The sequence below is a fragment of the Physcomitrium patens genome, chromosome 13 (assembly GCF_059467195.1).
Source record: "Physcomitrium patens ecotype Gransden chromosome 13, ASM5946719v1, whole genome shotgun sequence".
Classification (NCBI taxonomy): domain Eukaryota; kingdom Viridiplantae; phylum Streptophyta; class Bryopsida; order Funariales; family Funariaceae; genus Physcomitrium; species Physcomitrium patens.
Genome location: NC_143422.1, coordinates 13,451,997 through 13,476,800, shown reverse-complemented (window position 1 = coordinate 13,476,800; position 24,804 = coordinate 13,451,997). Strand labels below are relative to the sequence as shown.

The 24,804-nt window shown below is 36.7% G+C and overlaps 2 protein-coding genes across 7 annotated transcripts; one reads left to right on the top strand and one right to left on the bottom strand.

Annotated features, from left to right (window-relative positions):
* Positions 1-14,309: 14,309 nt before the first annotated feature.
* Positions 14,310-20,212, bottom strand: LOC112290390 (uncharacterized). 6 transcript variants are annotated; one of them, XM_090255391.1, is made up of 9 exons: positions 19,986-20,212; positions 18,272-18,806; positions 17,931-17,987; positions 17,653-17,761; positions 17,288-17,472; positions 16,786-16,874; positions 16,352-16,631; positions 15,856-16,035; positions 14,310-15,409 (listed from the first exon to the last, which is right to left on the bottom strand). In XM_090255391.1, exons 2-9 carry the CDS (start codon positions 18,482-18,484, stop codon positions 14,660-14,662), a joined length of 1,863 nt encoding a protein of 620 aa, XP_090111517.1. In that variant the 5' UTR covers positions 18,485-18,806; positions 19,986-20,212; the 3' UTR covers positions 14,310-14,659. The 6 variants fall into 6 exon arrangements, with proteins under 6 accessions (XP_090111517.1, XP_024392346.1, XP_024392350.1 ...); XM_024536578.3 differs by lacking the exon at positions 19,986-20,212 and adding an exon at positions 19,717-19,973; XM_024536582.3 differs by lacking the exon at positions 19,986-20,212 and adding an exon at positions 19,717-19,972 and having other exon boundaries at positions 17,653-17,768.
* A 1,124-nt stretch (positions 20,213-21,336) lies between these two features.
* Positions 21,337-22,979, top strand: LOC112290391 (cysteine proteinase inhibitor A). Its single transcript, XM_024536584.3, has 4 exons — positions 21,337-21,642; positions 21,784-22,009; positions 22,269-22,327; positions 22,585-22,979. Exons 1-3 carry the CDS (start codon positions 21,466-21,468, stop codon positions 22,301-22,303), a joined length of 438 nt encoding a protein of 145 aa, XP_024392352.1. The 5' UTR covers positions 21,337-21,465; the 3' UTR covers positions 22,304-22,327; positions 22,585-22,979.
* The last annotated feature ends 1,825 nt before the right edge of the window (positions 22,980-24,804 follow it).

Below are 24,804 nucleotides of genomic sequence, written 5' to 3'. Positions count from 1 at the left end.
AACTGGGTGGTCTTCCTGCCCTGGTATGGGACACTACCGATGGTTGAGAGGCCCTATCAATCATCTTTGAAGAGAACAGAGATCAGAATATGTGGCGAATACAATTCGTCGCATCATAGATTTCCTCAACATATGATGAACGCTCCTCGTGGAACTCGTCTCTAGAAGGGGAGGTAATGTCACGACCATAATCATGTAAGCTAATAATTACATATAGAAATAGGTAGAAGTAAGTAAAAGTAAATAAAAGTAAGTTAATTCTATAATATTTAATATAGAAGCTTCCTAGAAACTTCCTAGACACTGCTTTGACTTCATAGGTGTCTTTAATTGATTTTTTGGATTAGAAACGTAGTCAACAAGTTAGCCATGTACCACACATGTTGTTAGCTTGAAGATCAAGCTAACTATGTGGCCCACACGTAGAAAAACTTGCCTTGTAAGTCAAGGCATGTGGCCTAGAAAGTCAACACATATTAGAGGTCTTATAGAATATCGCCACGTGGCTTCTAGTTAGATAGTATATATAGAGGCAAGAGTGAAGCTCTCTTCACTCTTGTCAACTCCTTTCTTGCTTCTAGTCTAGTTTCAAGGGTCTCTAGTTTTCTTGTCTTTTGGCAATAGCCATTCCAGTTTCTCTTTCAATATATATATTTGTTTATTTACCTCTCTTTGAGTGAAGGTTCACTTGTCTGAATTATTTTTCATCGAGTTCTTGTCCTTGAGAGAGGTGGACCTAAAAGATCCACAATCATTTGAAGAGGCAATTTGGATTGTAGAGGAGATCGATGCTATAGATTTTTAAAATCGTGGAGCATGACCTATAGTACGAAGACCTATGCCGCTATCTAATATTATAGCATAATAACCAATATCAATAGAAATCGATGTCCTACAAGGATCATTGATACTACAAAGATGACAAATGTTGGTGCAAAAAGGATTTTTTTTTCAATTGTCAAGAATTAGGCCATCAAATCAAAGGTTGTCCAAAACATCAAAGTGAAAGTACCAGTAGGACAAGTTAAGTTTATAGTCTCAAAATTCATTAATTTGATAATGAATTAGAATAAGAAAATGAGGCTCCTTAGTAAAGGTTCTGAGGGCCAACACTAGGAGTAGCCACTGGCCTCAGAGACAAATACCATAGCTTCAGACAACTATAAAAAGAATAAATTGGTATACCTAATAAGACTATTAATATGACAACTATGTCGAGTGCTTATAGATTGCAGCTCTACAAAAAATTACACTTCAATTGAAATTACCAATCAATTTAGAATTAAAATCAAAGAAATAAAGGAAAGAAGTATATACCTTATAGATGATTGAGAGAATGTATTGAGGAAGATGTGTGAAGAAGTAACCTTGAGATTGACAGATACCTATATCTTAAGAGAGAGATTTAAGGTGACAAGGCTAAGATATGATATTATTCTTGATTTTCTATGAATAGAAATAATAAATAAATAAGTTGATTGGATAGTAAGGATAATTTCTATTAAAGATAAAGGATTGAAAGTGACTCTTTGCACGTGTATATCAGGTAAAGAGAAAAGACAATCTGTAACCAAAGACTTATTTGTAGAGACGACGTTTATGAAGAAGCAACTATAGCATGAGCAACAAGTATATATGGTGGTTTCAAATCTTGCATCAATGGTGAGTAAGAAAACCAAAGGAATAGAATGGGTGGAGTAATTCATATGGGAATATCAAGATGTTTTTCTAACCAACCTACCTAGTACCATATCGCTTGATCAAGGTGCCTCCTTTCAAATAGAACTATTACTTAAAATCCAACTAATAAGTTGACCAATTTATCATCTAATACCAAAAGAACTTAAAGAATTATAGAAGACATTGGACTAATTTTTGGAGAAAGGCCTCATTTGAGAAAGCACATCATCTTAGAAAGCACATGTACTCTTTGCACCTAAGAAAGATGGTGGACTTTGCCTTTGTATTGACTATTAAAGTTTCAATAAACATATTATTAAAAATACATATCCACTTTGATGTGTAGATGATCTTCTTAATCAACTTTGAGGTGCAACCATCTTTAATAAATTGAATCTTTAGAGTGGTTATTGGCAAATACCTATTGTAAGAGAGGATGTAAAAAAGACGGTATTTTGTTCGAGCTATAGACATTTTGAATGGCTCGTTTTACTATTTGGCCTCCCCAATGTTCCAACATCTTTCATGGATCACATGAATAGATTGTTTTGAGATCTTTTGGACAAGTATGTAATCATCTTCATTGATGATATCCTTTTATATTCTAAAATCCTAGAAAAGCTTGAGCAACACTTATGAATGGTATTGCACCAATTGCAAGAAAGTCGCTTTTATTGCAAGCAATCAAAATATGAACTTTGGAAGCTGAAAGTCACATTTTTGGAACATATGGTGTCCTCCTAAGGTATGCATATGGACCAAGATAAGGTGAAAGGAGTGGAAGATTGCCCAACCTTCAAGGATGCTTCTAAAGTTCACTCATTTTTAAGCCTTGCTGGATACTATTACTATTTTGTTTAGTGATTTGCTCACATTGCTCCCTCATTAACAAGCCTATTGGAAAAGGGTGCCCCATTTGAATGGAAATTAGAGCAATAAAACGCCTTTGATAGGTTGAAGGAGGCACTCAATACTGCTTGAATATTACAACCATATGATCACAATCTTCCTTATATGCTTGACATTGATACTTTCGACTTTGCTATTAAAACGGTCCTTTAACAAGACTTTGGTAGGGGCCTTCAACTTATGGCGTATAAATTACATGAGCTTAGAAGGACAGAGCACAATTACTCTATATATGATTGAGAGCAATTAGTGGTATTACATGCCACAAAGGTGTAGTGACACTATCTATTCGGAAAACCAATGGTTGTTTGGACTAACCATCGACCCTTGCTACATGATTTGGATCTAAGAAATATGAAATGGTGGCATCATTGTTGGAAAGAAAAATTGCAGCTTTTTGATATTCAGCTTGAGTATAAGCAAGGGTGACAACATACTGTGCCAAACAGTTTATCTTGGGAACCAAACTTGAAGGACAAATCAAAAGACAAGGTAGAAGTTACTACCATTAGTAGTATTATTTCAGATCTAATCAAAGAGGTAGAATGGAAAGAAGCTACATAATGAGATGCTTATTTCAAGATGGTTAGCAATTGACTGAAGGTGGGTAATATACATTATTGAGATTACATTCTTAGTGATGGCTTGCTCTATTTTAAGAAATGAGTTTATGTACTTGACAATATAAAACTCTAAACGTACATACTTCAAGAGGGACATGACATCCCAATATTTGGACATCTAAGACGAGAGAAGATCTTAGAATAGATTTCAAGGACATGGTTTTGGCCAGGTTTGGATCGTAATGTTTGAGCCTTTACACGCTCCTCTAAGTTATGTCAAGGTAACAAAGCATGCAATATAGTATCTCCTAGATTATTGCAACCAACTCTGCTACCTACAACATGTTGGGAGTAGGTGAGTATAGATGTCATTCCGTGTTTTCCACAGACGCCTTATAATCATACTACAGTTGCCAACTTTGTGGATCGACTCTCAAAGCAACTTCACTTGGCCACAGTGCGCTTGGATATTGATGCTCCAATGCTTACATGAGTCTTTTTTGATATTGTCTTTTGTCACCATGGATTACCTCATGTCATTGTTTCAGATCGAGATCCACGCTTCATGGGAAGTTTTTGGTAAGTTTTTTTCAAGCTACTAGGTACATGACTTGCCATGTCTATAGCTTTCCATCTCCAAATAAATGGGCAAAGAAAGCATGCAAATCAGACCATAGAAGATATGTTGCAGGCATTTGTGAAGGTTCATCATAATGATTAGGATGAATACTTGATGCTCTTGGAGTTGGCTTACAATGATAGTATTCAAACAAGTACCAATCATTCACCATTTTTCTTGAATATTGATCAACATGCAATTATGCCACCAACTCTTCATCGTTCCATCAATACCAACAATTTGACAATGGAAGAATTTACACAACACCTTACAACAACTTTATAAGAGGCATGGCACTGCCTCCTTACTACAAAAAATTGATAGAAGTAGTATGCGGATAATCATCGATAACACAAGACTTTTTGGGAGGATAAATAGGTGTTACTCTCCAACACCAACTTGCCACTTGTTACATCAACCCAAATTCATAAAATAGTACCTTGATGGCTTGGACCTTTTTGTATTTGTGTAGTGATTTCTGATGTCGCATAATGCCTTGAGCTTCGGGTCCATATAGTCTTCCATGTTTTGCAATTGAAGGAATTTTATACGAAGCCAAAGTTCTTTCTGGATCGACATCAACCACCACCACTACCAGTTGTAGTTGATGACTAACAAGAATATGAAGTGGACAATATTTTAGGGCATCGCTACCTTCATTGTAGCAATGGATGTCCACAATTTCAGTATAAAGTTCTTTAGAAAAGTTATACCATTTACAATGCAACATGGGAACTTGCACAAAACCTCACCTATTACCAAGAGACAATTTGGAGAAATCATTGAGAGCAAAATGAAGACATTTTGCATTAGTAGAGAGGGATTAATTGTAAGAAGGTATAGATAAGGTAATTATATAGATAATTAAAACCTTGGAAGTTTCTAAAATTGAAGTTACATTATTGAACTAAGTAGAATCTACCATAGAATATTCTAAAAAAGATTTAAGATGATTATTTAGATGGAGCCTACCATAAAATCTTCTAAAAAAAGAATTTAAGGTAGTTGTCTAAATAAGATCTACCACCTAGGAACATTCTAGAAGATCCAAGGTGATAGGAGAAAGTTTAAATAGGACTAGCCAAGGCCTTTTGGGGCATCTCGTCAGGTATAGCTTAGGATCCTTTCTCTTAGTAAATTTTGGTTTTGCATCTTTTTATTTAGATTTGTTTTGTGATATTTTTGTTTGTTCAGTTTTGTCTTTCATATCTTATTCTGTTTAGTTCCATTTAGTTTTGTCCTAGTTTGTTTTGTCTTATTTTGTGAGAAAGCCTTATGCTGTTGTGGATTGAAAGGATCTTGGTTTTTTGAGTTAATTTAGTCATGTTTCAAAGACCTTCATAAGTACCTCCAAATAATATATTTTATATGTCATAAAGTATAATACCCACCTCCAAAAGTATCATTGAGCATTGACAGTCTCTTCTAAGATTGTGATACCATATATGTTGTATCTTACCATCTATTTATAAAAAGATGCATCTCTTTAGAGGGTATTCATTTCAATTATAACATATAAAAGTTGACACAACTCAAGTTCTTAATTTGATAGTTTTACAAATAACAATTTTTGAGATCGATCTATCAACAATTAATTCTTCATATCATAAAAAACTTTTAAGAATTCATTTTTAAACTTATTTTTAAATAACACTTATGTATGTTAAAAATAAGAATTTTAATTGATTAAAATTGAATTGCATATTTCTTATATTTATATATTGCATGTAATTCTAATATTTTTTTTTTACCATTTAAAAAATATAAAGTAGAAGTTAGCAACTTATTTTTTGTATTGCATAGAAGATTTAGTTGAATTTAAATCAAATTGAGTAAAATTGCATGTAACATGTATAATAGAACATATTATAATAAATTCAAAAAAAATCTTTTTAGAAATTTCACCTATTAGAATTAGAAAAATAACTAGCAAAAAAATATCTAGTAAAAGATTTGAAACTCTTAAAAAGTTATGTTATCAAAAAACATTGATACTTGTATTTGATTACAATAACGAAATTGGTCTTAACCAGATAATATATAATTGTAGAAATAGATCGAAAAATATTCATTAAATGTTAATAAATAGTATATCTATTCAAAATAATATAGATATTATATTATTAATATATATATATATATTTATAATTTTTTATAAAATATATATATATATATTTATAATTTTTTATAAAATATAAATATAAATAATATTTTGAGTCATAGTGCTTAAAAATTAAATATAAAACTAATTAGAAGTAATTAAATTTTTTAAAATCATAGAAAAAAATATTAAAAAAATTCTCTTTACATGGATGAAATATCCATCTAATTGGATTAAATTACCATGAACAAGTAATGTTCTAGTCAATGTAGATCCATAATAATGAAAACTAAGTTATTAATATATTTAATATAGTAAATTAGATAAAGTTTATATTAGATTGTGCATATTTTTAAGAAGCTAGATTAATTATCAAGGATAAGAACTCGATGAAAAAACAATTCAAACAAGTGAGCCTTCACTCAAAGAGATGTAACAAAATATAAATAAACAAGTATATATATTGAAAGAGAAATTGGAATGGCTATTGCCAAAAGATAAGAAAACTAGAGACCCTTGAAACTAGACTAGAAGCAAGAAAAGAATTGACAAGAGTGAAGAAGCCTTCACTCTTGTCTCTATATATACTATCTAACTAGGGGCTACGTGGCGACGTTCTATAGGACCTCCAATATGTGTTGACTTTGTAGGACACATGCCTTGACTTACAAGGCAAGTTTTTCTATGTGTGGACCACATAGTTAGCTTGATCTTCAAGCTAACAACATGTGTGGCACATGGCCAAATAGTTGACCACGTTTCTAATCCAAAAGGTCAATTAAAGACACCTATGAAGTCAAAGCAGTGTCTATAAAGCTTCTAAGAAGCTTCCATATTAAATACTATAGAATTAACTTACTTTTACCAACTTTTACTTACTTCTACCTATTTGTATATGTAATTACTAGCTTATATGATTATGTCCGTGACATTACCCCCCTCTCTTCTAGGGACGAGTTCCACGAGGAACGATCATCATATGTTGAGGAAATCTATGATGCGACGAATTGTATTTGCTACATACTCTGATCTTTGTTCTCTTTGAAGATGATTAATAGGGCCTCTCAACCATCGTTAGTGTCCCATACCAGGGCAGGAAGACCACCCAATTATTTGATCATTGTTGAGGCCTTCGTAACTTCATTCGAATAGAACATTTGGAACACCATCAGGAGTTGTTCCTACCTCTAGCACAATCACCAAACATCAGGAGTCCCTTCCTAAATCGTGATACCAAATGCGTTGTATCTCGCCATTTCTTCGAGGAAGAACATGTCGTTGTTGAAGATCTTCATCTCGATTGCGTCGTCTTGAAGGTTGTGACAATCGTAATGTCTCGTCCAGTAGGTCAACAAATGAAGGCTCTTAAGTTGAATCCACTGGTTGTTGGTTCTCCATCTCCTGAGCGTTACTACTACAAAGAAGCTACGAACAAGAATTGAAAGTAGAATGTTATCTTGCCTAGATGTTGTTTCTTTTATAAAGAAGGTTTTTATCTTGATTTTAATGGATGTCGTCGATGAAAAGCCTCCACCGCCTTTGCTGCATTTATAAGATTTTTTATTGGCTCCCATGTGCGTTCACTAATACCATATCCGTGCCAATGGACAAGATATTCTAATTTATTTCGGCGCCACCTTGAATCTAAAACTTCTTCTACTTCAAACTCTTCATTATTGTCCACTTCTATAGGAGGAGGTGGAGCTTGTCGTCTTCTTGGTATGTCCACTGTCTTGTATGGTTTAAGAAGAGACACGTGGAATACTGGATGGATTTTCATTGACTCTAATAGATGTAAACGATATGCAACTGGATTGATTTGTGCAGAAATAGAAAATGGTCCCAGCCTTCAATAGTCCAACTTGTCACATCGACGAGTGGTCTTGATATTACGATGAAGTAGCCATACCTTATCACCCAAGACGAATGATGGTTATTCCTTTCGATAGACATCCGCATTGACCTTTTGTTGTTCTTGAGCCTTTTTTAACTATGCCTTCATCGTTGCATGTAGCTTTGATAAATGAATTGCCAAATCTTTCGCAGCATGATTATCAACTTTTGAAAAGTCAAAAGTATCAAGTCATCGATGATAACTATAATTAGCAAAGAAAGGTGTTTATTTTGTAGAAGAATGTACCGTGTTATTATAAGCAAACTCTGCCAATGGCAAAAGAGTTGTCCAATTATCTTGTTGGTAATTAATGGTACATCCTAAATATTGCTCTAAAACTTGATTAACACGCTCCGTTTGTCCATCAGTTTGAGAATGGAATATCAAAGATAGTTTTATATCCACTTTAAGAATCTTGAAAAGAGTCTACCAAAATCTTGATACAAATTAAGTTCCCCTATCTGATATAATATCCTTCGGTAATCCATGATAGCAATAGATATTGTCGAAAAAGAGCTTAGCTGTTTCTTGACCTGTGATAGATTTTGTACATGGTACAAAATGTGCCATCTTGGTAAAACGATCTACTATCACGAATATAGAGTCATAAGAACCTGAGATTGGAAGATCCGTGATGAAGTCCATAGAAAGAGAAGACCATGGTTGTTCTGGAATAGGTAATGGCTGAAGAAGTCCAAAAGGTCGATGACGAGGAGTTTTCGATCTTGAGCAAACATCACATGATTGTACAAAATCTTTAATTGCCTTCCACATTTGAGGCCACCAAAAATCCCTAGATATCAGCTCCAAAGTCTTATTATATCCAAAATGTCCTGTTGTTGGGAAGTCGTGACGAGCTTGAAGAACACGTAAACATGCTTCTCCTTCTAGAACATATAGGCGTCCTTCGAAATAGAGTAGGTTGTTCTTGAATTCAAATTTAGAGGGATCATGAGATTTAGAAGAATTATTCTTGATATCATGAACAAGAAGATCTAAAGACATACTTAACTGGACTTGCTTAAGAAAAGTTAAATCAACAGTCAATATTGATTTTATTGCTCGAAGATGAAATTGTTCCGGCTTTAAGAGAACTATTCTTTGTTGCTCAAAAGTTGTATTTCCTTCTTTTGGTGCAAGATAAGAACGTCTAGACAAGGCATCAGACAAACCTTGTTCTTTTCTTGGCCGATAAGTGATAATGAACTCGAATCTTGATAAAGACATACTCCAATGAGCTTGGCGACGATTTAATACGCGTGCTGACATAAAATATTTGAGGTTCTTGTGATCCATATATACGGTGACTGGACTGGAAGTGCCTTCTAGATAATGATGCCATTCTTGAAAAGAATCCACAATCGCAAGAAGTTCTTTGTTGTGGATCTCATAATTGATTTCTGCTGCTGAGAATTTTCTTGAATGAAAGGCTACTGGATGAAGTTTGTCATCTGTTCCCATTTGTGACAAAACCGCACCCAGAGCAAAGTCCGATGCATTTGTTTCCATAAAGAATGCTTTGGAAAAATCAACACGATACAAGATTGGTGCAGAAACAAATATTGTCTTCAAAGATTCAAAAGCAACTTCCGCTTCTTGATTCCATTGGAGTTTGTCTTTATAAGTCAAACGTGTAAGTGGAGCTCCAACTTGAGAGAAGTCTTTCATGAAGATCCGATAGTAGTTGGCAAATCCCAAAAAACATTGGACATCTCTTACCATTTTTGGGATCTTCCACTCTAAAATAGTTTGAACTTTCTTAAGATCCATCATAAGTCCATCATTTGAAATGATGTAACCTAAGAAATCGACTTGAGTAGTGTGGAATACACACTTTTCTATCTTGGCATAGAGTCTTGCATCTCTTAATTTTTGTAATACACGAAAAACATGAAGTTCATGTTCTTCTGCATTCTTAGAATAGATCAAGATGTCGTCTAGATAACAAACCACAAAATCGTCCAAAAACTCTCAAAAAACATCATTCATTAGATATTGAAAAGCTACTGGTACATTTGTAAGTCCAAAAGGTATGACGTTGTATTCAAAATGTCCATACCTAGTTCAAAACGCAGTCTTCCATTCATCTCCTTTTTTGATGCGTACTAGATTGTATGCTCCCTGAAGATCTATTTTTGTATAGATCTTAGCTTAATTCAGCTGATCAAAAAGTCCAGATACTAAAGGTAGTGGATACCTGTTCTTGATGGTAATCTTGATGAGTCCTCGATAATCAACACACATCTGCAATGATCCATCTTTGTTCTTCACAAATAGAATTGGAGCTCCTACCGGAGATTTAGAATGGCGTATGAAATTCTTGGCTAGATTTTCTTCAATATACTCCTTGAGTTCAGCCAACTCATTTTGTGATAAACTGTAGATTGGTCCAAATGGCGGTTATGCTCCTTCTTGAAGGTCAATTGAGCAATCATAGGGACGATGTTCCGAGAGTGTATCCGCATTCTTTTTTTCAAATACATCTTGAAATTCTTGATATTGGCTTGGAATGCCACTTGAAGTCTTTTTACCAGTAGAAATGGGTGTGGCATAAATAATATATGGTGATTCTTTTATAGCAGCATGCAAGAAAGCTTTTACACCTATAAATACGAGTTTAATTGAACTGAACTTATGACTCTCTACTTGATTAACTACACTATTAGTTATACTTTTAGAGAAAGTAAGAGTTCGGGAAATCCAATCTATTTGAGGGTTGTATTTTTCTAACCACGATAAACCTAAAATGACTGGATTAGAGGGAGATCTAATGATATTAAATACTATAAAACTATTATGACCGTTGATTATTACTTCTATAGGAAGGGTTTCGTGAGTAATATCTCTAGAAGATAATGGACGACCATCTATGACTTCTACATGAATAGGTTTAGTTTTCTTAACTAAAGATATGCTATGTCTTTTAGTAAATTCTTCATCTAAAAAACACGCTGAGGCTCCTGAATCTAACAAGGCAGAGACTTTGTAATGTTTAGGTCCTAAAATAACATTTAATGTAAAACAATAAGAGGGCTCTGAGGAGAGAATAGGACCTTTACTAGATGTTGTGCAAGGTTCCAGTTGCATGATCCCTATTGTAGTTGGACAAACTCATTTTCCAACATATTGTCGTCTTTCACAGCCATACTCCTCATTTTGTGATTGTGTCGTTTCTTTGGACAATATTGAGCAGTGTGCTTTGGTTTTCTACAATATAAACATAATCCTTCTTGACGACGACGGGTCTTTTCTTGCTCAGTAAGAGGTTTGAAACATACTGCATCAATTTGCATATCCTCTACTTTCGAATGTATGTGTTGAAGAGGTGTTGGTATTGCCATTGAATTACAGTAACATTGAGGTCCACTTGTACGGTTCTCAGATCGGAATTCAAAAAGGCGATTGTCGCACTTCACAGCAAAGTCAATTGCTTGACTCAATGTTTGAGGATCAAGTAAGTTGAGCATTAATTTTTTTACCTCATATTATAATCCGTAGAGAAATTGGCTAATAAGTGCAGCATCATCCCACTTGATATGAGTTGCAAGTTGTCAAAATTGTGAAGCATATAACGTTACTGATCGATTGCCTTATCGTAAAATACGGATCTTATTGGTTGCAATACAAATTGCATCATGTTCTCCATACATGGATCGAAACTCCGCCAAAAAAGCCTCTAGATTATCCAATATTGGATTTCGTCGTTCAAGAAAAGATGAAAACCACGATAGTGCTGAACCTGAAAGAAGCGTACCAATGAATCTAACTTGTGATCCTGGAGTTGGATAGCTTTGGGGTTGAAGTTCAATCACAAGTTGCACTTGATTGATAAATCCTCGAAACTTGGATCTGGTGCCATCAAACTTCTCGCGTAGGGCAATTCTTGGTTCTCTAACATTTGAAGGGCATTCCACCATAGGAGAAAGGACATGGTTTGGTGCAGATGTTGAAGCAGCTCCAACTATTTCTATATCTTCACTTCCTGCCAATCTTGTTGCTCTTTGTGGTGGTAAATTGAGTTGATGCATCGAAAGTATTAACTCCCTCAATTGCTCTTGCATTTGTGCCATTGCACTCTTCATTTCAACAAGTTCTGCCATCATAACACTTAGAAGAGAGAAGATGTCTAATATCGCTCAAGACAAATAGAAGAGAGGACTTGAGAACAAAGAAAATACTAAGGACAATATCAGTTTAGAAGAGGGTAATCCGCAACTTCTAATATTCTTATATCTTATCAAGAAAAAGGGGTAATCCACTCTTAATGAAGATTAGACAAAGCTCTGATATTGTAGGTGTACTCTTGTCAATCTGTCAAGGACAAGAACTCGATGAAAAAACAATTCAAACAAGTGAGCCTTCACTCAAAGAGAGGTAACAAAATATAAATAAACAAGTATATATATTGAAAGCGAAATTGGAATGGCTATTGTCAAAAGACAAGAAAACTAGAGACCCTTGTCAAGGACAAAGACTCAATGAGGGAAAATATACACCAAAAGGCTATCTCGATATAATAAGTCAAAATATAAATAAGTAGGTATATTAAAAAGAAACTGGAATGGCTATTGCCACAAGACAAGAAACTAAAGACTCTTGAACCTGGACTAGAAGCAAGAAAGGAGTTGACAATAGTGAAGAATCCTTCACTCTTGTCTCTATATATACTATCTAACTAGGGGCTACGTGGCGACGTTCTATAGGACCTCCAATATGTGTTGACTTTGTAGGACACATGCCTTGACTTACAAGGCAAGTTTTTCTACGTGTGGGCCACATAGTTAGCTTGATCTTCAAGCTAACAACATGTGTGGCACATGGCCAACTTGTTGACCACGTTTCTAATCCAAAAAGTCAATTAAAGACACCTATGAAGTCAAAGCAGCGTCTATGAAGTTTCTAGGAAGCTTCTATATTAAATATTATAGAATTAACTTACTTTTATCTACTTTTACTTACTTCTACCTATTTCTATATGTAATTATTAGCTTACATGATTATGGCCGTGACACCCTTGAAACTAGACTAGAAGCAAGAAAAGAGTTGACAAGAGTGAAGAAGCCTTCACTCTTGTCTCTATATATACTATCTAACTAGGGGCTACGTGGCGACGTTCTATAGGACCTCCAATATGTGTTGACTTTGTAGGACACATGCCTTGACTTACAAGGCAAGTTTTTCTATGTGTGGGACACATAGTTAGCTTGATCTTCAAGCTAACAACATGTGTGGCACATGGCCAACTTGTTGACTACGTTTCTAATCCAAAAGGTCAATTAAAGACACCTATGAAGTTAAAGCAGCGTCTATGAAGCTTCTAAGAAGCTTCTATATTAAATACTATAGAATTAACTTACTTTTACCTACTTTTACTTACTTCTACCTATTTGTATATGTAATTACTAACTTACATGATTATGTCCATGACATTAATTACCTATATTGACTTAAATCATTAAGAACTAGAATAAAAATACTTCAAGTTCACTGTAAATCTATATGTTATTTAAATTACAATACAATGTTTTTATTGTATATTATTCAATCATACAACCTTTATAAAATTAATACCCAAAGTAAATGCACAAACAAATTTCAAAGCATAATTGTACAACAAAAACCTCATACATTTTTTGCAAAAAAAAAAAAAAAAAAAAAAAAAAAAACTTATTAATACTATAAAGAAATTTCTATTATAATTACATTTAGATTATAGTTCTAATCTTTGCATTTTAGCAGTTAGATTCAAAATAGAATAGCAACTTGCCATTCTTTGTATTGGTCTTTTTTCCTAGAAAATAATCCATCTATACAAATTTAGGAACATCAACTTGTTAATGAACCACCACTCACTTAGTCGCTACTTCAACTTTTTATAAAAGATTATTCTAAGTTTATTTTCACTTATATTGATGCCCATAGTGAAAAGTGGTTTGTATAGATAGATACAATGCATACTTGGTGTATAAGGCAAAGTTTGTGGATATCAACATGTAGATTGTGGCATTGCACTTTATTTGGCTATTAGAGTTTTGACAATTGTTTGTGCATTTACTTTGGATATTTATAAAATTAATACCAAAAGTAAATGCACAGAGGATCAATCAAATCCAAAATTTTATTTTTTGTAAAATATAAATATTCAAGAATAGAATTTGATGATTCCACATTGTAGTATTTTGGTACTATAATTATTTCATTTCAGTAAAATAACTAAAACAATTTTCTTTTTCTTACAGCTGAGCCTAAAATTAGCTAGAGCCAAATGGAGCAGAAGAGATCATGCTTTGAAACTACTCTGCTGAACTTCACGGAATTCATGACGTTCCTCAAAGCTTTTGGATAGGGCTTAGTTACTATAATAAAATGCAGAAAGAAGAGTTGACAAGAGGATCAATTCGCTCACCACAGAACTCGGTATTAGCACCCACTATCGCTGAAGAATTGTACTCTCATTAGACTAATCCTAGATACGTCGTCAATACTTTTACAGCTTTAAAGACATGACATGAATCACATTGATCCAGGTGATTATCACCAGTATAAGTTGTAAACCTCACAACCTGCAAATTTGATTTCAGTAAATTTCTCCACAGAAACTTCAAGTAAACAACGCGTTGGATTTCAGCAGTGTGGCTTCCATGGAAGGTCTAGCAATCCTATTACACATGCATTCAAAGCTTACTTGAAGATTACCAGACTTAGATTAATCATATTCTACACCTGTCAGCAAGGGCTGACCAGTCTGCTCAGGCACTACCCTCTCTGAGCTTGCTCTGGTCAAAAACGATTCGCAGATTCATACTGTACATAGCAGGTTGTTCCTCAGATGAACCCTACTGGGAGAGAGTTTTTAGCCAGGATGAATCCTTGCTCCAACGTTTTCAGAATGCTCAACCCTGACAATTATCGTCCAAAGCGTCCACAACTTGCCCGTCTTCAACATTCCTCTTCACCTCCTTTTTAGACATGTGACCATTTTCGTCCAATTCTTCTCGCTCTTCTGATCTTTCTTCCTTCACAACTTCTCCTGCATCATTCTTCTCAAATTTGTGTGCAGTCGTCTCCTTTTTCGCAACATCACCTGTGTTGTTGAGGTGGTACATTTCATCTACACTCAAGCCCTCGTCCTTCTTTAATCTCCCACGATCGTCTATCTCTTTAGTCTCGCTGCTTGTTTCTCTCTTTTCTGCTTTTCCTTTTTTCTCTTTTTGCTGAGTGAAACTGGTGGTCTCCTCTCTTGGGACATCCTCACCAGCACTACGGCTAGTTGTTGTACCTGAAACCTCCTCTTTCATAACTCCGGTTTCAGCACTGGACTGTTCTGAATGCAACCTTCCTGAACTTTCGCTCTTGTCGGTCTCGTGCTCGACACGGACATGTTCCTCTGTCTGCACTATGTCGGTGTCATCCGCGTCGCCTTGGTTTACAAGATACTGACCTTCTTTGCGAACCTCTTGGCTCCTCTTGCCGCCCCACTTCTCTACCTTTTCGTGAACGTTTTCATTTATTTTTGAGACGTTGTCTTGTAGTTTTGCATTTACTTTTGAAACGTTTACTTGAAATGTTTCATTCAAGTTTGTAATACCGGACTCGACAGGCTCAACTACCTGTGCCACAGTTGTCTTCACGTCCTCTACAACCTGCCGCACCAACCCCCGCAAGCCTGGTTATATTCTTGAGCCTTAAGAACAACATTAATTCTGGTTGATGAATCGAGCGTATCCATGCTAACAAATAGAAAACCAAAGGATCAATCAAATTTCTCTCCAGTAACAAGAATCAGCACACATGAGGAACTAGAAAATCAGCCGGTGAAGGGTAACAGTGTAGATGAAAAGTACCAGCTCCGAAGCAGCAAGCCGCTGGTAAATACTTAAGAAGGAATTAAACTAGCATTGAATAATTTCAAACTTGGAACCAAGTGATTATTTTCTCGATGTCTCTACGAAAGGGAGAGCTTTCCAGAGTAAGAAGAAACACAGGTTTAGGTAATCAATCTTAATTAGTGATGCTTGATATCGTGAGCACTTTCCAGCTTTCAAAATTAAATCTAAAAACCAGACACCACAAAACACGTTGCACTTACATGTTCTCCGCCACCCACGGCAACGTCTTTCACGCTTTCCTTTAAACTAGTAGCAGCAACTTCAATGTCTTCTTCCAACTCAGAGGCAACACTGTCAAGCTTGTTCAAATTTTTAGAGCTTTCCCTTCGATATGGCACTGCTGGGTAGACATAAATATGCGCTACTGCAGCAATGGCCATCTGTACAAACAGAAATAACATACTTAAACGAAAATTAAAATCGTCTTCGAAACAAGAGCAATATTTTGTTGTGTGAAGCTGAGGGGAGTTTATTAAACAAAGAGATAGAATGGGAATGTTAAACACGCATCCACCGAAACACGATGACGATCCCTGATAAGCTGTGCCAATCTGATACTTCATAAAAATACAAAAAAATGAAAAATGAAAAAATACAAATGAAGGGCTGAAGCTATTGTGGTTGTTTCAAAAGTAAAACAAGATAAAAGGAAAACAAAAGGAAAATAAAAGAAAGAAAGAAAGAAATACTGCTTACCTCAATACAGATAAGGAAATCTTGAAAATTGGTCTGGAGCATATCAGTCTGCTCTTGTGAGGTGTGACTCGGCAGCCACTTCTTTGCTAATCCCGTATCAAAGAGCAACGCAATGATCACACCTTGCCACCATGTCACAAAGACGACAGCTTTGAAACACAGAAACTTAGCGAGAGGGTTAATTTCGTGAAGCTGATGCTTCGTGACATAATAAAACTGGATGAGGCAGTAGAGGGCCCACATCTGACTGAAATTCTGAATAACTGTAATATACGGGTACCTGCATTCAAGAAAGCAACGTTAGCGTATGAAAAAATTAAGACTAAGATCAGCATGAAGGACTTCACAGAATCAGCTGCTGCAGAAGCAAAACAAATGATATGAACAGAAAAACATCTCCGAGTGAAAGGAGGTGGAGTTCAGAGATAACTCACCCCATGGAGAAATCGAACTCTCCTTCGCCATATAAATCAAACATATTCAGAATAAACGCCACCCACGAGCAACCTACCTTGATTATCATCTGGAAATGAAGCAAAAGAACATATCAACACTACCGAGAAAAGCTGGATACGAGTCTGGAATAGTTCTCATTAATACATGGACAATCCCAAGCAAAGAAGCCTCCAAAACAAAATCCTCCAGCCAAGACAAAGTCTTCATCCCCCTTGACATCCACCAAGTAATTAATTTTAACACATTGGAACACATAAACTTCCGCCACCCTAAAGCTGTTGAAGTACTCGTAAGATTGTAAAGAAAGCTTTAATCCCAAATAAGTCTAATATTTTTCGATTGCGTAAGCAAAGCTGTAGTGTCTGCACTCGCTCTATCAATCTTTTTAACAACCTTCGCTTCACGTTTCAGCCAAAAATTCAAGTTATTTCATGATACTAAAACGTATACAATGAACGTTCGGTGTCTTATGTAACTCACATATTGAACAATGCCAAACTTAGCGGAGTCGAAAAAAGAACGACCAAGCTTCCAGTTGTGCATGACCCATCCAAGAGGGACTGGATGAACCACCTCATGTGGCCCCTCTTCCTTATCAAGCAAAGGGTCGTTTCCTCCTTCTGCGCCTTGCTTGATCAGTCTCTGAACAGCCGATTCTTCTCCTCCTGCATCCCCATAGACTAGCAAATGCTAAGCATCTGATCCCACAAATTCCACACAATCCGCATTCAAACTCAAATCAAATCACTAGATGGAGAGCCTGTCATGATTGCAACACATCCTTCAATGAAAGAAAAAGAAGTAAAAAAAAGGCTTCTAAGGACAAGTTTTCAAATCTCACTTACCCATGCAAGCAATGAGGTACCGTCCAAAGGAATACAACGCAAATGCTTCGTAGCAATTGCCGATGATCTCGAAGTATATCGAATACATGGGAAAACATAATGATGAAAACTGAAACCTATGCAGAAGTGCACTGGATCAAAATCGGTTTGCACACAAGTCTTCCATTTAAATCTCATTTTCTAGAATAACATTATAATAAACGAATCCGGTTGAAACACATAGAACTAACAATATAAATGTGATACACCGAACAACCACAGAAGGTTAAGGTAATTACCGACGTAATAGTATAAACAGGAACCATGAGAATGATACCTATCAGCCACTTCTGCTCCTGTATCACCACAAAAAACAACCAAGTTGTTATCCCGCTTCGTCCACGAATTGTAAAATACTTCGTGACCAAGGATGACTAATAAAAAAAATAAGATAGCAAATAATAAAACTATACACATCCAATTCTTTAAAACAGACATAGATCCACTCCAAAACTCCCTTTGAAGTAAAGATGCTTACTCCCATGCAAGGGAGTAACTCATCGAACAAGACTTGTTCTACGAGTCCCATGAACTATATGATTCTTAATGTGATCAAATGTTTTATGGCTCAAAAACTTACCGTGGGTTTATTGTAGCCTGATAGGTGGTGAAATAAAAGATAGGATGAGAGGCACAGACCAAACATGACAAATGCAGCCGAGATCATCAGCGCCCACGTAAGTAAGGACAGCTCCCCAGATTTCAAAGCGAAACTTTCAATCATTGTAGGCTCAGCTAACTTTAGCCACGCTTTCCGACCCATGATTAGAACTGGTAGCCCCATGTCTGACATGTTTGAAATCTTTCTACTACAAACTTCCGATTATAGAGCACAGGGTAATTGATTGCAGAATGAAGCAAAGTATTGTGGCCTCTTCGAAATTCGTAATAGCTAAATCAGCCTTTCCGCTACGCAACAATCAGCAGAATACGTTCCCAATATGGTGTAGGAACACAAGTAAAAAATTTCGATCCACCGTTCGCGTAATTAAAACCTTGATCGGAGGCTATCCTGTGGCTAAAAACATTTGCAAAGGCTTTTCCGAATTGGCTGTGCAACGAATGCCAGTTGCATCAAGCTTCTGTCTTCTCATTTTGTCATGAATTATTCCTCCCTGGAGCATGCCACGAAGATGTAGAGGTCAAAATTACAGACAACACATCCTTAATGCGAGGATATTGAAATTAGAACACAACCACCATTTCCCACATGACTCATAGCTTTTAGCCACTGGTAACCCCAAAAGCCAGGAAACAAAGTAAAAAAACTATTCTCATTATCAAACAACAGGGAGGCATTACCACATACAATCATGCTCAGAACACACGACTTGACCATAGCGGTTGAGGAGGAAAAATCCGCAACACACACACGCCTTCGATCCACTTATCAACAGGAATCGATGACCATACCGAAATCCAAAATAATTACACGGTTCAAAGCTGAAGAGAGGCACAAAACAGCATAACAAATTCAACTAAAAAGCGTAAAAATCTCATGCGTTGAGGATTGTTTGCACTTCTTCTAGTTCCATTGGAAACATGCAATTCCGATTGACGCCAAAATACCACATAACCAAAATTAACACCCTCGCCCTCCAGATCTCTTCACAACATGTCTATGTAGACACATTGAGACGTGGCAGACGAATCTCTTAAGTGACATGGGTGGATATCCACGACAGACCGGAGCCATCAATTCTATCAGATCAGTCGCATTCAATAGGTGAAATATTTAACAATTTATCAGTAGAGAATGACTTCGTTCTGCAAGTGAAATACAACTGCTCTCCATCAGACCCTACTATCCTGTTCTTGAGAGTTCAAAAATATCACAACAGGGCATACTTAGATATACAAGGTCCAAGAAACGCAAGCATATTTTCCGGAACACAGTAGACGCTTATTTCTACAAATGAAAGATCCAAAAAAAAAACCAATAAAATCAGCATCCACCAATTCTAGTGCAACAGACCTACCATCCCCAACGAAAACGAAACATTCATTCTTTCCAAATCCACAAACCTGTAAAACCAAAACCCCTGAATCCCTGTGAGCGTCATCAAATCACAACTCGAAATTCCTCCCAATAAAAATAAATAAATGGATAAAAACGAAAAAACTCCGCAGCTATGAACTCATCACTCGAACACTGCCGCTACTCCGACACGTTCACTCAACCACAACCTCTTGACTCAATCGTGCGCTTCGAAAAAAGCTCAGACGTGACTCAAACACTACCCAAGGAAGAGTCCGGCAAGCAACTGACAATTTTAGCTACAGAATCCAACAACCTTTGTTCCAGACACCGAATAGGGAAAGCCTATTGCATCCCGCGTTAGGGACTCGCGATTCTGCCACGTAAGGCACACTCGTCAGTGTGAGCGGCGCCGATGCTTGTGATCACGACGCGATCACCTGAGCCGGAAAGCAAACCTGCTTTATTCGTGTGCTAACTTGCTTGGAAACCCTGACACTTCCAAGCTGCAGCTTCAAATGCGCAAGTTGAGCTTCAGAAATTAAAGCCCATTTCAGCATTTCTTCGTTTCTCGCGTGGCGGGAATGCGCGGGCTGAGGTCCGCGAAGGCTCCTGGTCGGGCATCGAAAGCCGCGCGGTTGTCGACGTGGCGATTTGCCAGCTAGGCCCCCACCTGAGATGAGCTGGACACTTGCTCCGAAGAGTGCCATGTGGGCAGAGCTTGAATCTTCCGATTGCGGCTCTGCGCGGTTCGATATTTTTATAGCAATTTTCGTTGATGAAAGTCGTCTTGTGATGTTTAACTTCATCCAATTTGACGTGGATGTATCATATGTGTGGGACAATAGATTTTAGTTAGTTAATTAATTAAATAGCCCAATTTGTTAACTAATTAAACAACCCAATTTTTTATTTTTAGACATAAACATTTGCAGGATATATTCAATTAAAGACATTGAAAATTTGAATTTCGTGAACAATAATATTGATAGTTGAATGTTTTTGTGTAAACAATTCAAATAGTTTTAGTATAAACTGAATAACAAAACTTTTTTTTTTTATTCTTATTATTCCTATGATTATTTAGCTGCAATGCACTCTATATTTTCCTTGTCATATACGATTTTTCTAGAATACATAACAAACACATCAACAAACGTGTCTTGTTAGCCATAAGTTGCAACGTGAGTATCAATGGTCTACATAAACATATTAATTTACTGAAATCAATACATGGTGTAACTCATTTTGTGCAAGAGATGCATATGTGACTCATTGGAATTCGACTCTTGTCTTAGATGTATTCCATTGACCTTGCTTTTAAACAAATAATGTAGAAGAGCCACATTCTGTATATATGTATATAAATATATAAATAATTATTGTGAAATTACAAAAAATGGTCATCAACAAACTTAGATGAATTATTCCGTGCCTAACACAACGACACCAATTATCCCATTCTATTAAATACATCACTCTCATTGGTTCATATGAAGGCCACTGGTGGCTTACCACGTGTCACCCTACAGTATCTTTCGTGTTGCTAAAGTTATCACAAGCTAGAATAGAATCTGCAACACACGTGGCGTTCACAATTAGTCCGATGTGGCACGACGGGTCGGATATACGTGAGGATGCCTTCTCGAAGAAATGCTTCTACACGTAGAACATCGTCCCTCACAAATCGATTTCTCTGGCATTAGTGTTTACTCATTGAGGAGGGTTGCGTTACAACCTCGAAGTCTTTTTTAGGGCTCAATTATTTTAGCGTATTGAGGAGGAGGAGGAGAAGGATGGCGCCTAATCACAAGGTTTCGGTGCTTCTGGCGGCCGTGTGCCTGTTCGGTATCTATCTGGTGGGAGCTCAAGCCATGTCTGTCGGAGGCCCGAAGGATATCAGTAATTTCCCCAACAGTGTGGAGATAGACGAGTTGGCGAATTTTGCAGTAGACCAATACAAATCACGCCAGGTATGCGGTAGTGAAATTGTCATGTAATGTAGAATTAGGGGTTGAATCCTGGGAAGATTGGAATTCGCTCAGGGTTTGGTCGTGCACGCGTGACGTGAAAACCTAGTTTTGACAAACTGTATATCTGGTGTTCGGATGTAGAATTCGATTGCAGTTATCACTTTCTCGAAAGTCTTGTCGGCCAAGGAGCAAGTGGTGCAAGGAAAGATGTATTATTTTACTATTGAAGTTATGGAAAATGGTGTACCCAAGAATTATGATGCTAAAGTGTGGGTGAAGCCTTGGGAGGGCTACAAGGAGCTTGAGTCATTCTTGCCATCTGCTCCCTCGCACTACGATTCGGCAGTGGATTCCGATGCTAAATCAGGTGTCTACGATGTTCTTTCATACGCTTGTTTTGGTTCTAATGCGTCTGATTTTTCAACTACTTTAGGGACCTATGCGTCTCTATCATTCTTTTAGTATTTATTTGGCTTCTTCTTGATCATTCTCGAATATGTTGAGAGTGTCGATTTCTCAGTAGGATGAGTTTGGCCGGAACTTCTCGTTAGTCGGGAGTGTATTACTGGAACTTGCTTACAATTGCTGTGCGTAAGGTTGTTGATATGTTATCCTTGTTTGCGCAGGTGACTGTTATGAGAAATCGGAGATTGCGACATAATTCCAGTCCGAGTCCTTCACCTAGGTGCGTCCGTCCTTTTTCTAATGAAACGAATTTATCTAAATGATCATGTAATACTTCTGTTATGGCAGCCATATGACAGTTTTTGTCGATTCAGTTATTTCTGTCAATAACCCTTGATTTCCCGTGTTATTTACTAACAAAATAACTGCTTCACATGGTCCATAACACGTAAGGGCCGAGTTTGCATCTTTGCATAAGCACCCCTGCATTTTCCTGGGATAAGTTTGACCACTGACTACAATCACTGCGTATAACAGGTGATCTAATCGACATTTACTGAACATCCTGGGGTGAATGTGCGTTCAACATCCAAGTTAGTGGTCTTTGTATAGCTCACGAAAGTGATCATCGCAGTATTTTGTAATCTCACATGGGTACAGCAAGCTGCATGTGGCAATCGGCTGGAATTCCGAGGGTACTTATGAGGAACTACTGCTACATTTTGGATGTTTTTTTTTCTGGCTTTTAGTTGTAGATAGCATCCACCAGAGATGGTGGTAACTTGTTTTTCATTGTCGACTTGCACATAATGGTGTAAAGTCACCTTTGAACAGAGAAATTTTAATTACTTCTTAGAATGTTGACTTTTAATGGACAAACCTACACTTGTAATTAAAGTATGGAATAAATCGGATAGATGCTTTTGGAGGAAGGAGGAACACATTGCAATGTTTTACTACTATTTTTATCTCATTAACAAGGCCAAATAGTAGATAGGAAAGGGTCCATGTAATTTCACTTCAACTATCTCTACTTGTACAGGGTATGCATCTCAAGAAGTGCTCTTTAAGTAAGGGTAGCTGGGGTTTGTTTCTGGATACTGTGACATTGTCCACTTATAAAGTCGTATTCTTTAGAATATAGTAAAGACTTTTTCCTTCTTCCAGAATGTGTGTGCGATAAGTTTTTTTTGTTGTTGTGATAGTACAAGAATCTTTCTCTCTACAGTTGATTGTTGACAAAGGCACTTGAAGCTATCATTTCGGCAAAGTACTCTGAACCGGAAATATAGGATGGCCTTCGCATTAAATTCAGAATGAAATCGTCATAGGAACACCGAACCGTAGTGAGGAGGATTGATAGCACGTTAGCCAGGACGGATGTGAATGAGCGGGTGTGTTGTGAAAGTCGGAGAGGTTGAGAGTCAAATCTGTCGCATTTCCGGATGAGGTGAAGATCTTCGTGATAACAGTTTTGTTAAGAGAGTAGTAACTAGTGCAGTTGAGGTTGAGTTAGACTGTTAATTATTTGTTTCGTGGGTAGGGAAGATAAAACAGGTTCAGCGGCAGAATGATTTGTTCTCATAAACATACTATGATCTGTATAGCGAGTGTAGCATGTAACGCAAATCGAGACACTCCTCGTGCAGTGGTGATGCTCTTGTCGGCAGAGCAGAGCGGAGCGAGGGCAGCAGTATCGGAGAGAGACACCCATTTCGGGCATGTCCAGTTCAGTAGGTACGCTTTTTTAGAGTACGTCTTTGGATCCTGCGTTTTTATAAATATGGTATCTGCGTGTGAACTCTGCTGTTGCCCCCACATAAGCATATGCTTCCGCTTGTAGATATACAGTGGTGCCCTCACACTCGCAGAGCGTAAGCTTCTCTCACTCCTTGTGGGTCCTCCGTTTTTTCTTCATGGTTCTGCGGGTCAAAATATGGTGTTCTGTTCAACTCGCATAGCATTCGAAAATGGATTGTCATCCAACACTGAAAATGATTTCAAGCAGCATCGCTTTTTCAGAGGCAGAATCGTTCAACTCTGTCATCATTGTTTAAATAAATTACTGTGCACCATGTTTTAATGTGCACCATGTTTTAATCATGCTCATACTTCACTGCCCTGTGGTTTGCTTGGTTTCCTTTTGCCTCATGGTAAGGTGCTAATTTATCTCATCTTCACTTCTAGAACAGTTTTTATATTTTACTTTATTTTTATTTCGAGGGGCTTATCATTGGAATGCCATTGTTATTGTTGAGAATGTTTAGAAAGACACAAGAGTAATAGTAAGTCATACACACACACAAGAGTAGTAGTAAGTCATACACACAAGAGGGTTTCTAAGGAGAGAGAGCTTCATACACAAAAATCTATTGATCTGGTTGTGTCTCGTATACAAGAAGAGAAAAGAGGAGAGGATAAACAATACTTCTCCATTAGATTCTAAATACTATAGCTATGGTATTTACTGTAGTCTATAGTAAATATTATGGAGAGCGTCGGCTACATTTAATGATCTCAACACTCCTCCTCACTCATCATAATATTTACATAATATAAAATTTGTATAGAATCATGATCTATACTTTTCTGTGATCTTACAAGATCAATAATTGTTGCCTCATTAAAACCTTATCTAGAAAAACCTTATTTTATTTAAGCACAAAACCATAGATGAAGGAAAAAGAGTACAACATCATTTTCTTTAATTATTTAAAGAGCTCATTAACTTTCTTATTCAAGAAAAGCAAGTCGCCG

Bases quoted from the DNA above. Each gene is read 5' to 3' on its own strand.
- LOC112290390 (XM_090255391.1), bottom strand. From the start codon at position 18,484: ATGTCAGACATGGGGCTACCAGTTCTAATCATGGGTCGGAAAGCGTGG. The intron at 17,762-17,930 runs GTAATTACCTTA...CATAGGTTTCAG, and splicing joins CTGTTTATACTATTACGTCG to TTTTCATCATTATGTTTTCC. The intron at 16,632-16,785 runs GTGAGTTATCTC...TCTTGAATGCAG, and splicing joins GAGTTCGATTTCTCCATGGG to GTACCCGTATATTACAGTTA.
- LOC112290391 (XM_024536584.3), top strand. From the start codon at position 21,466: ATGGCGCCTAATCACAAGGTTTCGGTGCTTCTGGCGGCCGTGTGCCTG. The intron at 21,643-21,783 runs GTATGCGGTAGT...GTTCGGATGTAG, and splicing joins ACCAATACAAATCACGCCAG to AATTCGATTGCAGTTATCAC. The intron at 22,010-22,268 runs GTGTCTACGATG...TTGTTTGCGCAG, and splicing joins GGATTCCGATGCTAAATCAG to GTGACTGTTATGAGAAATCG.